General features: G+C 41.6%; 1 protein-coding gene across 1 annotated transcript in view; it reads right to left on the bottom strand.

Annotated features, from left to right (window-relative positions):
- Positions 1-13,905, bottom strand: part of ttc39a (tetratricopeptide repeat domain 39A) — a 125,958-nt gene that overhangs the window by 49,760 nt on the left and 62,293 nt on the right. The window contains 4 exon segments of the mRNA XM_070886105.1: positions 2,710-2,809; positions 4,145-4,209; positions 7,797-7,864; positions 12,407-12,483. Coding sequence (XP_070742206.1) covers positions 2,710-2,809; positions 4,145-4,209; positions 7,797-7,864; positions 12,407-12,483 — 310 coding nt within the window.

Raw genomic sequence — 13,905 nt, 5'->3', positions numbered from 1 at the left:
TGGTTGTCGGCCAGCTACTGTACCTCCTGTGCTTTCTCCATCCACCACCTGTTCTTTAGGTCCGGTGTTTTTTGTTGGACTTCAACCTTGAGCCATCTGTAATGCTGCTTTGCTGCTCCCGCATTGGGTTGTTGTTTAAGGCTCAGAAATGCCCTGCACTTGCAATCTATTAGCTCTTGGATCTCCTGATCATTCTCATGAAACCAGTCCTGGTGTTTCCTGGTTGAGTGACCGAGCGTCTCTTTGCAGGCACTGGTTATGGAGGCCTGGAGGGCAGACCAAGCGCTGTGGGCATTCTGCGTCTCAGGGTCGTCAAGGCACGCTGTGAGGCGCTGGCTGTATAAGGCTCTCGTAGCTGGGTCCTTAAGTGCTCCGGCATTGACTTTTTTGCGACACTGCTTCTGCTGCCCCCTCCGCTTTGGGGCTATGTTGAAGTCAATGATGGATCGGATTAGGTGGTGGTCCGTCCAGCAGTCGTCAGCTCCTGTCATGGCGTGGGTGATGCACACATCCTTGCAATCCCTGGCTCGGACGATGACATAGTCGAGTAGGTGCCAGTGCTTGGAGCGAGGGTGTTGCCACGATGCCTTGTATTTGTCCCCCTGGCGGAACAAGGTATTGGTGATGACAAGTTCGTGCTAAAGACATTTTGCCATCACGCCTCCCCAGAGGTCTGTGTCCTCGACGATCCTGGCGTTGAAGTCACCGAGGAGGATCAGTTTGTCGCCTGCGGGGATGCAGGACAGGGATTTTTCGAGGTTGGAGTAAAACCCTCTTTGGCCTCATCAGTTGCATCGCGTGTTGGGGCGTACGCACCGATGACTGCGGTGCACTGGTTCCGGGAAAGGGTGAGTCAAAGAGTCATGAGGCATTTGTTAGCACCGCAGGGGAAGTCTTTGAGGCAGTCAACCAGCTGGTTGGCAAAGCCGACTCCATGGAGGCGGCATTCTTCCTCTGGTTTCCCTTTCCAGAAGAAGGTGTAACCCCCACCTTGTTCCTCGAGCTGGCCTTCCCCTGCCCGCTGGGTCTCACTTAGGGCGGCGATGTCGATATCAAAGCTCTAAAAGTTCCCGGGCAACTAAGGCGGTGCGGCGTTCTGGCCTGTCGCTGTTGGGGTTGTCCATGAGGGTACCAACGTTCCAGGTCCGAAACTTCATGTTAACTGAGTGGAAGATGTCTGTGCGTGAGTTCTTTTAACGTGGGATGGCCGTTGCACACTGGCTACCACACGGGCTTCGCTGAGCAAGGTCTTGATCCAGTGGCAAGGGGGTCCAAGACGATTGGAAACCAGGCACTGCTGTATGGGCCTAGTTGCCTACGGCGAGATGTTGGCCGCAGGCTCGGCGCTGGGTGGCGCCCTTGGTGGTAGGTGGTCCGAGGCTTGGTTGGGGTCATTTTATACACTGTACAGGGCTATGGACCAAGAGCTGGAAAGTGGGATTAGGCTGGATAGCTCTTGGTCAGTCGGCGCAGATACGATGGGCCAAATTGGCCTCCTTCCGTGCTGTAAATTTCTATGATTCTATGTACACAACCAATGTCCTTTTGTACACACACTTTCATTGTGCCAAAGATGGACCATACATTTTCTTGCAGCTAGAAGTGATAGATATGGATCAGCAAACAAGTGAACAGGCTTCCAGTCCAAGCTATTCCGCTACTGTTAAGGGGTTTCTTAGTGTGGTCAGCAGCTATGGATGACCTGGTCTCCTAAGAGGCATCCCCACAGGTTTTCCTCGTTAATGTGGATTAATGCACAATGAAGGCAGTGTGGCTACATTTTGGATTAAACCCATTGATGCACGTGAAGAAAGAAAGTTCGATAGCACCTTACATGATTTGAGGATGTCCTAAAGTGCTTTACAGCCAATGAAATACTTTTGAAATGTAGTTGCTGTTATAATGTAGAAACCAATTTACGCACAGAAAGATCCCACAAACAGCATTGAGATAAATGATCAGATATTTTTTTTTTTATTGACATTGCATGAGGGATAACTATTTTCCAGAACAAGTCAGTGTCTTCAGAGAGGAGGGAAAAAACAACAAATTAGTTGAGCAGACATCAGTTTTGTGCACTAAAATAACAGCAGATTCATGTTTCTTTAAAAGCTGCTTTAAAGAAGAAAAACATTTATAGCAACAACAGTGGTAAGAATATGTTCTTTCAATTCGCAAACTGAATTGATTACTTTATTTTGTCAATGATGTGATCTCAGCAGATTTCAATTCAACTAAGAATACCTTCATGCTGCAGACTTTGACTTGGAGTGGTCATTGTTGTGGGCTTATAACACAGAAAGCCTCTGATCTCAGTCAGATTTGATTGGAATCTTGATGCTTCTCCTTAGGGTGTTGAGAAAGAATCAACGAGTCAGTGGGATGAAATTGATCTTCGCCAGTAGCACAGTAAAAGAAAATTGAGTGTGGTGTACAATGGGTCGCCGATTCACCATGAGCCCATTTCGGGCTACTGACAAAGATCAATTTTCACCCCTAGTCATCTCTAGGTTGATCTTCCATTTCTCCCAGTGGTTGGTTACAGTTGCACCACTAACAGAGACTTGGGAGCAGAACATCTGTCCTTCAATAGAGAATGATTGATAAAATGGAGGTAGGAGACGGAGAGCTAAATGCAGTGCTAAAACAAGTGCTTGGGATGGGGAGGGTGAATAAATTAACAGTAATAAAGCATATGTCTTTACTCACTAGATTAAAAGCCCCAATTCCGAGCTGAACACCTCCTTCCAAATGGCTGTAGTTCTCTCCTTTGGTGTAGTTGGATGACTGCACAATATTAAGAAGTTCCCTTTCAGTGATAAAGAAAAGGGATTAGGGCACAAGAGTGGAAGAAAACAATACCAAATAAATATATTTTTTAAAACAGAAAATAATAATAATTAAGTACCTCCCACTGTTAAATACTTATCCTTAAAACTTATACCTGACTTCAACTTTTTTCGGATCTAATATTGTAATTATTTGTATTGACGAGGCTTATCCATGGAGCTCCATCAATATTCATTTCATGGATGTAGTGTTAAGCACACATGTTGGGATGATGTCAGGCTAGAGATTCCCTTGAACAAGCCCTCTCGACAGGGTAGAGGATGTCTGTTTGTTTAATGGGGTCTGTTACTTTTCAAGATTAGGAGATTTCATGTTTATTTAAATTATGATGTTGCTGAGAAATTAAATTCAGACCAAAAGGGATTAACTTCCAGAAACTCACAAGCTATCAGTTATGTTTATTAAGTCCATTAACTAGAGTATTAGATAAAGAAAAGAGTAGAGTTGCATACCTTTCATGAAAGTGATCGGCAAGCTTTACAAGCCCAAATGTCGGTTTATCTGTCCGACTTAATAAGATTAACGGTTAACGGAGTGGTGGGACGTAGGTTTGATCCCCCACTCAGTAATTCTATTTTCCTGGACTGCTGTGGCACGTGCCAACTGAAGACCAAGCAATTCCTCACAAGAGGAGAAAGGATATGTCAGCAACAGGCTGCTATTGCACGGCTCCTGGTGACTAGGTAAAGACCAGCATTATTCGAGGTCATGGAGAGAATTCCCTATTCTGTGGTGCAGTCATATACAAGGGGATTCCTTCATACAAGCTGCCTAAAATGGAAGTTTTCAGGACCCCACTGAATCACCCTTTAAATATGGATAGTTACATAGGAACAGGAGTAGGCCGTTCAGCCCCTCAAGTCTGCTCCCCATTCAATTAGAGCAATTACCCATCTTAGGTCCATATCCCTGATACCTAACAAAAAATCTATTGATTTCAGTCTTGAAAGCTCCAATTAATCCTGCATCCACAACTTTTTAGGGGGAAAAAAAATCCAGATTTCTACTACACTGTGTGGGAAAAAGTGCTCCTGATTGCACTCCTAAATGACCTAGCTCTAAGTTTAGGATTATATCCATCTCATTCTTGACTCCTGTTCCCTTGTTCTTGATTCAAAATAAATATCTCAAAAGTTGATTTGAAGCAGCGCAGGAGCTAGTACAGTAATTAGCAATCATACAGTCAATTAATCAGTTCTATTAGTTATTCTCACATTATTAAACAAAATGATAAAGCACAAAAAGCACTCCAACAATTATCAGCCATAATACCCCAGAGCCCAGCACAACTTACTTGTATGTCTGGTAACTATTTCTTACTTTGATGCCGCCTTTGATAAAGCTAATCATGTTCTCATCCTGTAATGAAAATGTTAATTAAAGTTAAAGTGAATTTGAAGCATTGTATACAGTTTAGTTGTCAAGACAGATAGCTAACTTGTATGGCTTCTTATGGCTTTTCTTCCTTTGCCCAGTGGGAGATGCCATGTGTTGTGGTAAGTACAGTCAGCAGGGGCATTAGAAACTTTGAGAAGGATACTTCTAGCAATATTTTAAAGCTTATTGATGATATAAAACTATAAGATTAGGTGAGTGCTGGCATTTAAAAGCCTCTGCACCACTTAAGTGGATGGGCTAACCAGCGGTAGATTAATTTTAGAGAGAACAAATGTAAGGTAATAGACATTGGAACAGGAAATAGGACAACATTAAACATTAAAAAAGAAAAAGATGACAAAAAGATCATTCAATCTGTCAGAATTTGTCCCTCGAATGTTCTAGCTCTCCCAGCTTAATATCCAACTGTGTTTCAAACATCCCTAAAGTCTCCATCTCTATTACTTTCTCAGGATGATTTTTCCAGACACTTATCACCCTTGTATGAAGAAGATGGTTCTGGTATCTATCCAAAGCAGATTTTTTACTATCTTATACTTATGGCTGCTAACGCTATTATCCTGCGTTACTTTAAAATATTTAACTTACCTTATCTAAAAGATTTAATATTTTATATAAATCAGCAAGATTTTGCCTCAGCTATATTTTACCCAAGATGTAGTGACCGAGCTTTTTCACCTTTTCTCGTAGTACATCTCCTTTGCAATTGGAATAATTCTTACTGAACTTCTCTCTACCCTCTCCAAAGTTTGTAGATCACTTTGTGGTGTTACTTCTTTGAGGGGTGGGTCAGGGTGGAAAAGAAACACTCACCAAACATTCTTCTCCTGCTGTCAAAATCAGTAACACAAAAACACAGAATTGGGCTAACTGATTGATAGACTACCAGAACTGAACAGAACTACATGTCAGAACACGCATATACAATAAGATGTACAGCCAAATTAGGCAAAATTCCACATTTATCAAATACATTTGATTCAGTCCAATTCAAACAGCCCAAATTTTTGTTTTGGTTCAGCCCCATTCATAAGAAATCTCACACTACAATACACAAGTGCTCGTGCAGCTAATTCACAGGCCAAACCAGCTGCCTTTTCTTTTTCACAATGTCAGAAGGAGGAGCATCTTTGCCAGACAACAGTAAACAAATAAAGATAATCAGAATGTAATTTTTGTGTGATATATTTACACCTGCTGGTGTAATTGTGCCCTCGTCACCAAGATATTTAGGATAATCAACTGAGTAAAATGGAAATTAGTTCTCGAATGATTTGGTAAATCAGCCAGTGCAGAGGAAGGCAAGGTGGAGTTGTTATTTGCTGATGCTGTTAATGATTGTTTTCTTACTCTACATGTAACAGAGAGAACAAACAAAGAAAACACTAGCTCCTGCAACTACTTCCGGTTCGTTGGCAGCAGTCGCGAAATGCAGGCTGAGATATGGCTGAGATTTTATAAAACAATGTAAGGGTTGGATGCAGTTTGGTTGCATTAAGGAAGAAATAGCGAGACATCTAGATAGGAATAGTGCAATAAAACAGACGCAGCATGGATTCATGAAGGGGAAATAATGTTTAACTAACTTACTGGAATTCTTTGAGGATATAATGAGCATGGTGGATAGAGGTGTACCGATGGATGTGGTGTATTTAGATTTTCAAAAGGCATTCGATAAGGTGCCACACAAAAGGTTACTGCAGAAGATAAAGGTACGCGGAGTCAGTGGAAATATATTAGCATGGATAGAGAATTGGCTGGCGAACAGAAAGCAGAGAGTCGGGATAAATGGGTCCTTTTCGGATTAGAAATCGGTGGTTAGTGGTGTGCCACAGGGATCGGTGCTGGGACCACAACTGTTTACAATATACATAGATGACCTGGAAGAGGGACAGAGTGTAGTGTAACAAAATTTGCAGATGACACAAAGATTAGTGGGAAAGCAGGTTGTGTAGAGGACACAGAGAGGCTGCAAAGAGATTTAGATAGGTTGAGCGAATGGGCTAAGGTTTGGCAGATGGAATACAATGTCGGAAAATGTGAGGTCATCCACCTTGGAAAAAAAAACATTAAAAGAGAATATTATTTGAATGGGGAGAAATTACAACATGCTGTGGTGCAGAAGGACCTGGGGGACCTTGTGCATGAATCCCAAAAAGTTAGTTAGCAGGTGCAGCAGGTAATCAGGAAGGTGAATGGAATGTTGGCCTTCATTGCGAGAGGGATGGAGTACAAAAGCAGGGAGGTCCTGCTGCAACTGTACAGGGTATTGGTGAGGCCGCATCTGGAGTACTGCGTGCAGTTTTGGTCACCTTACTTAAGGAAGGATATACTAGCCTTGGAGGGGGTACAGAGACGATTCACTAGGCTGATTCCGGAGATGAGGGGGTTACCTTATGATGATAGATTGAGTAGACTGGGTCTTTACTCGTTGAAGTTCAGAAGGATGAGGGGTGATCTTATAGAAACATTTAAAATAATGAAAGGGATAGACAAGATAGAAGCAGAGAGGTTGTTTCCACTGGTCGGGGAGACTAGAACTAGGGGGCACAGCCGCAAAATACGGGGGAGCCAATTTAAAACCGAGTTGAGAAGGAATTTCTTCTCCCAGAGGGTTGTGAATCTGTGGAATTCTCTGCCCAAGGAAGCAGTTGAGGCTAGCTCATTGAATGTATTCAAATCACAGATAGATAGATTTTTAACCAATAAGGGAATTAAGGGTTATGGGGAGCGGGCGGGTAAGTGGAGCTGAGTCCACGGCCAGATCAGCCATGATCTTGTTGAATGGCGGAGCAGGCTCGAGGGGCTAGATGGCCTACTCCTGTTCCTAATTCTTATGTTCTTATGTTCTAAATTATTTGCAATGGATAGGGATGGGAGGACTAAGGATCATGCCTATAAAATCCATACCAAAAAGTTAGGTTAGATGCCAGGAAGCATTTCTTTTCACAGAGAGTCTTCGCCCTCTAGAAGAAACATGTGGTGAGTATGTTGTTGGTGCAGACATTTACAAGTAAACCTGACAAGTTCCTAAAAGAGGAGACTGCCAATTCTAGGAGTTTAAATGGTGTTAATTCATACTGTGTTGCATCATGTAAAACCACCTACTCTTGGAGCTGGCTTGATTGTCTTCGGGGGCAGAAGAGGAATTTCTCAGTTTTTCTTGAATTGTTGCTGTTTCAGCCAGACCCCTGCCACCCACACCCACCCCCCCACCTCCACCCACCCGCTTTTTGCCTCTTCCAGGAGACAGCATTACTATGGGATGGTTGGTCAGTGTGCAAGGTTACGCAGTATACTGGACAGGGCAAGTTTGATGGCCCCTAATTATCTTTTCTGACTTCATTTTGTATGTTCAATCGTTGTTTAATTTGAGGAATGTATTCAGTTTAAGTGTCAATTTAATTATAGGGATGGTTTTGTAAAGAAAACAAAATGACTTCGCCTTAAAGTCATTATTTCAGCAATTATACACAACTTAATATGAACTGATTTGACAAGTAATAGTTACAATTTTCATTCCTCTTCCCAGCCCAAAATACAGTTACCTGTAAGAAAGTGAGAGCAGCCCTCTGTAATAAACACTCAGCATAGCAGACTTCAGCATGCATTTCCTCTGTGTGCAGATCAAACATTGCAGATAAGCTTTTGTGACTTAAAATACTGCAATAAAACACTTTTACCTTTTTTTGAACAACATTCAATCATTAGTTCCATATGTTAACATATTCAGAATTTAATCAAGCCTTAGTTAACAAATTCTAATCAAACAGACTTAAATATTTAAGAGATGCTCACCGACTGACTCTTTTGTTGTAATTCTTTTGAAACATTTGTAGATATGAACTAAAATAATTCACAAAGCAAAAAGTTTCTTATTCCCATGCTATTTAGCGAGAAATATTTTTGCATATGTAGAAATGACTTCGTGGGTAAGGGGTTAAGATTGAGTTTAGTTATTTACTTTAATTAGTGAAAAACAAATTCCATCTGGTTTAGGGTGCCGGAAAATCCAGTTCCCAGTTTGGATCAGGACAGTAAAAGGCCCATCTATTCAATCAAGAGATTCTTTGTGTACACACTGAAGGGGAACCATTTGACATGCTTCTGCACTGAAGCTCATGTTAGGCATAATGGGCCCAAGTTTCCACAGGATAAAAAACGGGCGCCCCTCCGAGCTGGGCGCCCGTTTTTCGTGCCTAAAATGGCGCCAGAAAAAAAACGCGCTATTCTCGAGCGCTTTGCAGCTCCTTGTCTGTTTGGCGCGGCGCCCAGGGGGGCGGAGCCTACACTCGCGCCGATTTTGTAAGTGGGAGGGGGCGGGTACTATTTAAATTAGTTTTTTTCCTGCCGGCAACGCTGCGCGTGCGCGTTGGAGCGTTCGCGCATGCTCAGTGTGAAAAAAAACATTGGCACTCGGCCATTTTTGTAGTTCTTTGTAGCTGTTTAATTTTTGAACATTTTTTAATAAAATCACATTGCCATCAGCACATCAGCACTGAGGCTACCCTTCTCACTGTCTCCTTCCCCTCCCTCCCCTCCACAACAACAACCCGCTGTCTCCTTCCCCTCCACAACAACAACCCGCTGTCTCCTTCCCCTCCACAACAACAAACCGCTTTCTCCTCCCCCCCCACTCCTGCTCAGCGGCACGAACGGCTGCAGCATTCTCCCTGGCTGAAGCACTTTCACACAGGGAGGAAGATGGTTTATTTAATCTTTTCTTTGCTTATAAATGTTTATTCAGGTTGGATTTATTTGTATAATATTTGTAGAAGTATAAATAAGGATTGATTGTAGAATTTAATGACTTCCCTTCCCCCCCCCCCCCCCCACCTCGTTCTGGGTGCCTAATTTGTAACCTGCGCCTGATTTTTTAATGTGTAGAACTGGTTTTTTCAGTTCTACAAAAATCTTCACTTGCTCCATTCTACTTTAGTTTGAAGTACGTTTTCACTGTGGAAACTTTCAAATCAGGCGTCAGTGGCCGGACACGCCCCCTTTTGAAGAAAAAATTCTGTTCCAAAGTAGAACTGTTCTAACTAACTAGAACTGCAGAAAAGAAAATGTGGAGAATTGCGATTTCTAAGATATTCCGTTCTCCACCAGTTGCTCCTAAAAATCAGGCGCAAATCATGTGGAAACTTGGGCCCAATACACCAGAATATTGTGGAATATTGTGATGTACTCTTGTTGCCTGTGACTGCAACTTGCTGGAAGAGTATTAGATTATCCCAGGTTTTTCACTTTTCTTTTAAAATGACATGAAAGGTAACAAGTTGCTACCTTTCTGGGAATAACTCTGAAAGATTTTTTTAAATTAACAACCAAATTCTAAATAATCCTTTGAGCTATCTTAATGACTCTTTAGTAGGCATGGACTACCACTCTAGGTGGAACTGGCACCACATTCAGCTTGGCCCAATAGTAGCACTCTCACCTTAAATCAGAAGGTCGTGGGTTCAAGTCCCACCCTTCAGCATAAAATCTAGGTTGCAACTTAAGTGCAGTAGTGAGAGAATGTTGCATTGCCAGAGTTGCTATCACATATTGAGATGTTAAACTGTCAGATAGCTATGAAAGATCCCATGGTACTATTTGTATGGAGGGTAAACGTGACAAGGACTGAATGGGCCAAATTACCTGTTGTAACTTCTATGTATCAGATGAGTTGGCTAACATTTACCCCTCAGTCAACCAGATAAAAAAGGTGAACTGGGCATTTTTCTCATTGCTATTTGTGGGATTTTGCTTTGTATAAACAGGCTGCCAAAATTTGCTTTTATCACAGTGACTACACTGCACAATAATTCATTGGCTGTATTTTGAATAGCATTTTGGGACATCTTAAGGATATGAACATTTCTTCTTTATAACACCCCTGATTAGCCAATTATGAAAATTGCTGTGAATTATACAAATGTAAAAAGATGGCCAATATAACAAGCAGTATATTTGATCCAAAAATCTCAGTGAACCACTGAATTCTTTGCTCTTTAACAAGTAAACCTTTTAAAAACAAAATATTTAAGTTCCACGATAGCTCAAAGTTTATCAAGTGAATAACAGAATTATATACACCGGAAAAGACACATGTTCAATTCCCTGTCTGTGCTGCGTTAGTTGATTTCAGTGAAGGCTGAATTGGCCTTGAATTTCCTGTATAAAGGGAGGGGGAAAATCAACAAGGTTTCCTTCTCATGATTGTTAGCAGGTGATCCCTGCTAGAAGTGTACCTGTTTGGACATCTTAATAGGATAGAATTGAACTTGGTGGTAATAAACCAATGGACAGAGCAAAGCATTGTTCTTCTCTTACCTGTTTATTCCCCAGTCTTCTGCTGAAGAGTGCAGGCTGAACTGTCTTTGAAAAGCTACGCAGAAGTTTTCAGGTAGTTTGACTGTTTACAACAATTTTATGCCCATTTTACACCAATGCCTACATCAATGGGAATGCCAATGAGTAGACCCAGGAAACTTGTCTGAGGTCACCAGTGGATGCAACACTTCTTTTAAAAGGAATAGTGGTACAACTCATTTGAAGGAAATGCTTGACCTCAGCCTGTCTAACTTGCATGGTCTAAAGTTATAAGGCCAAAACTAGAGTCAATCCTCTACAACTGGTATATATTTTACCAAACTAGAATCCAATTAATACAATCTCAAAATTCACAACTATTGGATTGCATTAAAATGCAGTCATTTAATTTACATGTCATTTTATATATTGAAAAAAGTTTGCAGCTTTGCACAGCACATTATTTATGTTTAATCGCCATATTTATAGGCATTGCTCACTTTCCCACATTACCGAGTAACACTTTGTGTCTTCAAGTAGCTAAAATTCTTCCCTCAAAAAAACTGGAACATGTTTGATGTCCATGCTGCACCTTAAGCCTACACTTACTTACATAAAGCCGGTGCCTGAAAGAACTGGATGATGTTCAGAGAATCAGAAAACAAAAGTTTCAAATGGCTGACTCACAGTTCCAGTACTATTTCAGAAAAAATGACAGGTGAATTATGGTCACATCTCCAGTTTAGAGAGGGCCATGCAATGCTAGGGGCTGTATCATTGTGTAGATCAATGATCTGGATATAGAGCTAGAAGGAGTAGTGTCCAAATTTTCAGACAATACTAAAATAGGAAGCATATCAAATAATTCAAAGGACCAAAGGAAGCTGCAAGATGGTGGAATGGGCAAAAAGTGGCAGACAGAATTCAATTTCAACATATGTAAACTGGTACATTTTGGTTAAAAAAAAGTAATAATTTTACTTGAAAGTAGGGAAAAGTTAGGTGATCTCGAAGAGCAGAGAGATTTGGGGGTTCAGGCTCACAAGATGTTAAAAGCAGCACCTCAAGTGCATAAGGCCATACAAAAACTAATAGCCAGCAGCACTCACCATCAAGGCTGGGGTTTGTGACTAGAGCTATAATAAAGAAATTGAGATATAATGGTGAATCTATATACAACCTTAGTAAGACCACAGTTGGAGCATGATGTGCAGGCTGTGCTCCATGCTATAAAAACGTTGCGGCAATAGAGAGGGTGCAGCACAGATTCACTTGGATGCTGCTTGGTGTGAGGAAATACAAAGAATGATGTGCAAAACTGGGGCGGTTTTCGTCAGAAAAGAGGAGATTATGGGGCGAATTGATGGAGGTGTTTAAAATTATGAAGGGATGGGACGGAATAGATAGAAACTGACTGTTTTGATTGAGGGCCTAGAACAAGGAGACACAGATATAAGATTAAATGTAAGAGATTTAGACAGAGGGCAGGAGAAACAGGGATTTGAGGCTATTGGATGCACTACCAGAGTTAGTCATTAAAGCAGAGACCATTCAACATTTAAGAATGAAGGGATATAGAAGCAATGGGATTAGGATTACTTCTGGTGTGGAGAATAAACACCCACACAGACTGGTTGGGTGTTATAATCGCTATGCAAAAATCCTGAGATCAGGGTTCCTCCCTATCTTCTCCAGTCAATGACGGCAGAGTCGGGGGATGGGGAAACATTACTAAAAAACTGCTGCGAGACAGCAGTTGAAATAATTTGTGTACCCCTTTATACAAGTGGAGAGAAATAAAGATATCAATTTTAGGAACTAGTAGAGGATCAAACCATTCATTCGAACACACTGTACTAACCTTCAGTGAACTGGTCTGCAGCATGCCTGTTCATCAGGCTGTTGATTGAGTTTGCAACAGTCATCTTTTTTCTAAATCTAGCCGAAGGAGAGAAAAATTAACCCAAGTTACTACCCTGTGGATATGGCAATAAAAGTGAATGTACATATCCCCTTCACTCTCTAATTTTTTCAGAAGATACTGGTTTGTGCTGGGTTACAGTCCCATGGCCTTGGCTAAATCTTAAGCACTAAAAACACAAACATATATATGTATTGGATACAAAGTTATTTGTTTATTTACATTTCTGATGCTCAACTTTTAATCTGATTTCTGCCATGCTACTCAGATCTGAGCAATATTTAAATGAAACACTTGTCTTTACATCTGGATAGTTCTGATATTTCGCTTACACGCACGAATAAACTGGATATTGGTTCTTTAAGTCACATTTTAGCATCGCCTTGTAATTTAATAGGTGAACCTTAAGAGTTTGGGCTGCCTTTTGTGATATGCTAATGATAGATGTATAAAATGATAAATTAATTCTCGTGTAGATTATGGTCGAAACTCGAAAAAAGATAGAGCCATAGAACAGATTCAATAATCTAGAGCACATACCGAATTAAAAAGTTTTTTTCTTTATTCTGGTGCAGAAGCAGTGCAGTGCAACACTTGAAAGGGGTAAAAAAAAATCTTCTGCCAGGGAAGCAAGTTTAATACAAATATTGTGGGAGAAAAAGGTTTATGGGCCAAAAATTTGTTTGCCCCGAAAACGGGTGCGGGAATCACGATGCATGATCAACCCACACCCGTTCAAAGTAATACAGGCAGGACACGAACTTCATGCTGCCTGCTGATTGGCATGATTGCGGCGTTCAGCCCAGTGCTGAATGCGCTGCTAAGTGGCTGAATGCTCAGCAGAGGACGCAAGTTCTTGTGAGGCTAGCATCAATTAAAGCTAGCCTGCACTTCTTAAAGGCAGTCTGCACCTCTTAAATGGGAGGTGCATTCTGCCTGCAGCATGTCATTCAACTGGTTGAGGGTCAGAGCTGCATAAAAATAACAATGATGTCACAACAAGGTAGTGCGCGCAGTCCAAGGTATTCCGATGCAACACTGAAGACCTTGGTGGTGAAGATGAGGAGAGAGATACTGTTTCCACTGTGGGCCAGGAGGCCCTCCAGGCAAATACATAAAATGCAATGGGAGCAGATAGCTGCCATGGTGAATGACAGCAGTATAGCCCCGAGAACCTGGCTGCAGTGCACGAAAAAGTTTCACGACCTTACATGAGTGGTCAAGGCCAGTGAATTCATCTTGAAATGCTATATCCCACCATCTGCACCACTAGCTTCACATACTGCTCAATGCACCACATCCCCATCACTCACCTATCAAACATAACTCATACCTCACATTCATAGCTTCACCTCACCCTCACACATTTACCACTGATGCAAGCCTCACACTCACATCTCAGAGTTGCACACACGGTCAGCTATTTAACCATGACAGGC

Source organism: Pristiophorus japonicus, chromosome 8 (genome assembly GCF_044704955.1).
Source record: "Pristiophorus japonicus isolate sPriJap1 chromosome 8, sPriJap1.hap1, whole genome shotgun sequence".
Taxonomy (NCBI): Eukaryota; Metazoa; Chordata; class Chondrichthyes; family Pristiophoridae; genus Pristiophorus; species Pristiophorus japonicus.
The sequence above is the reverse complement of the archived record's forward strand: the minus strand, read 5'-3'. Positions and strand labels throughout refer to the sequence as shown.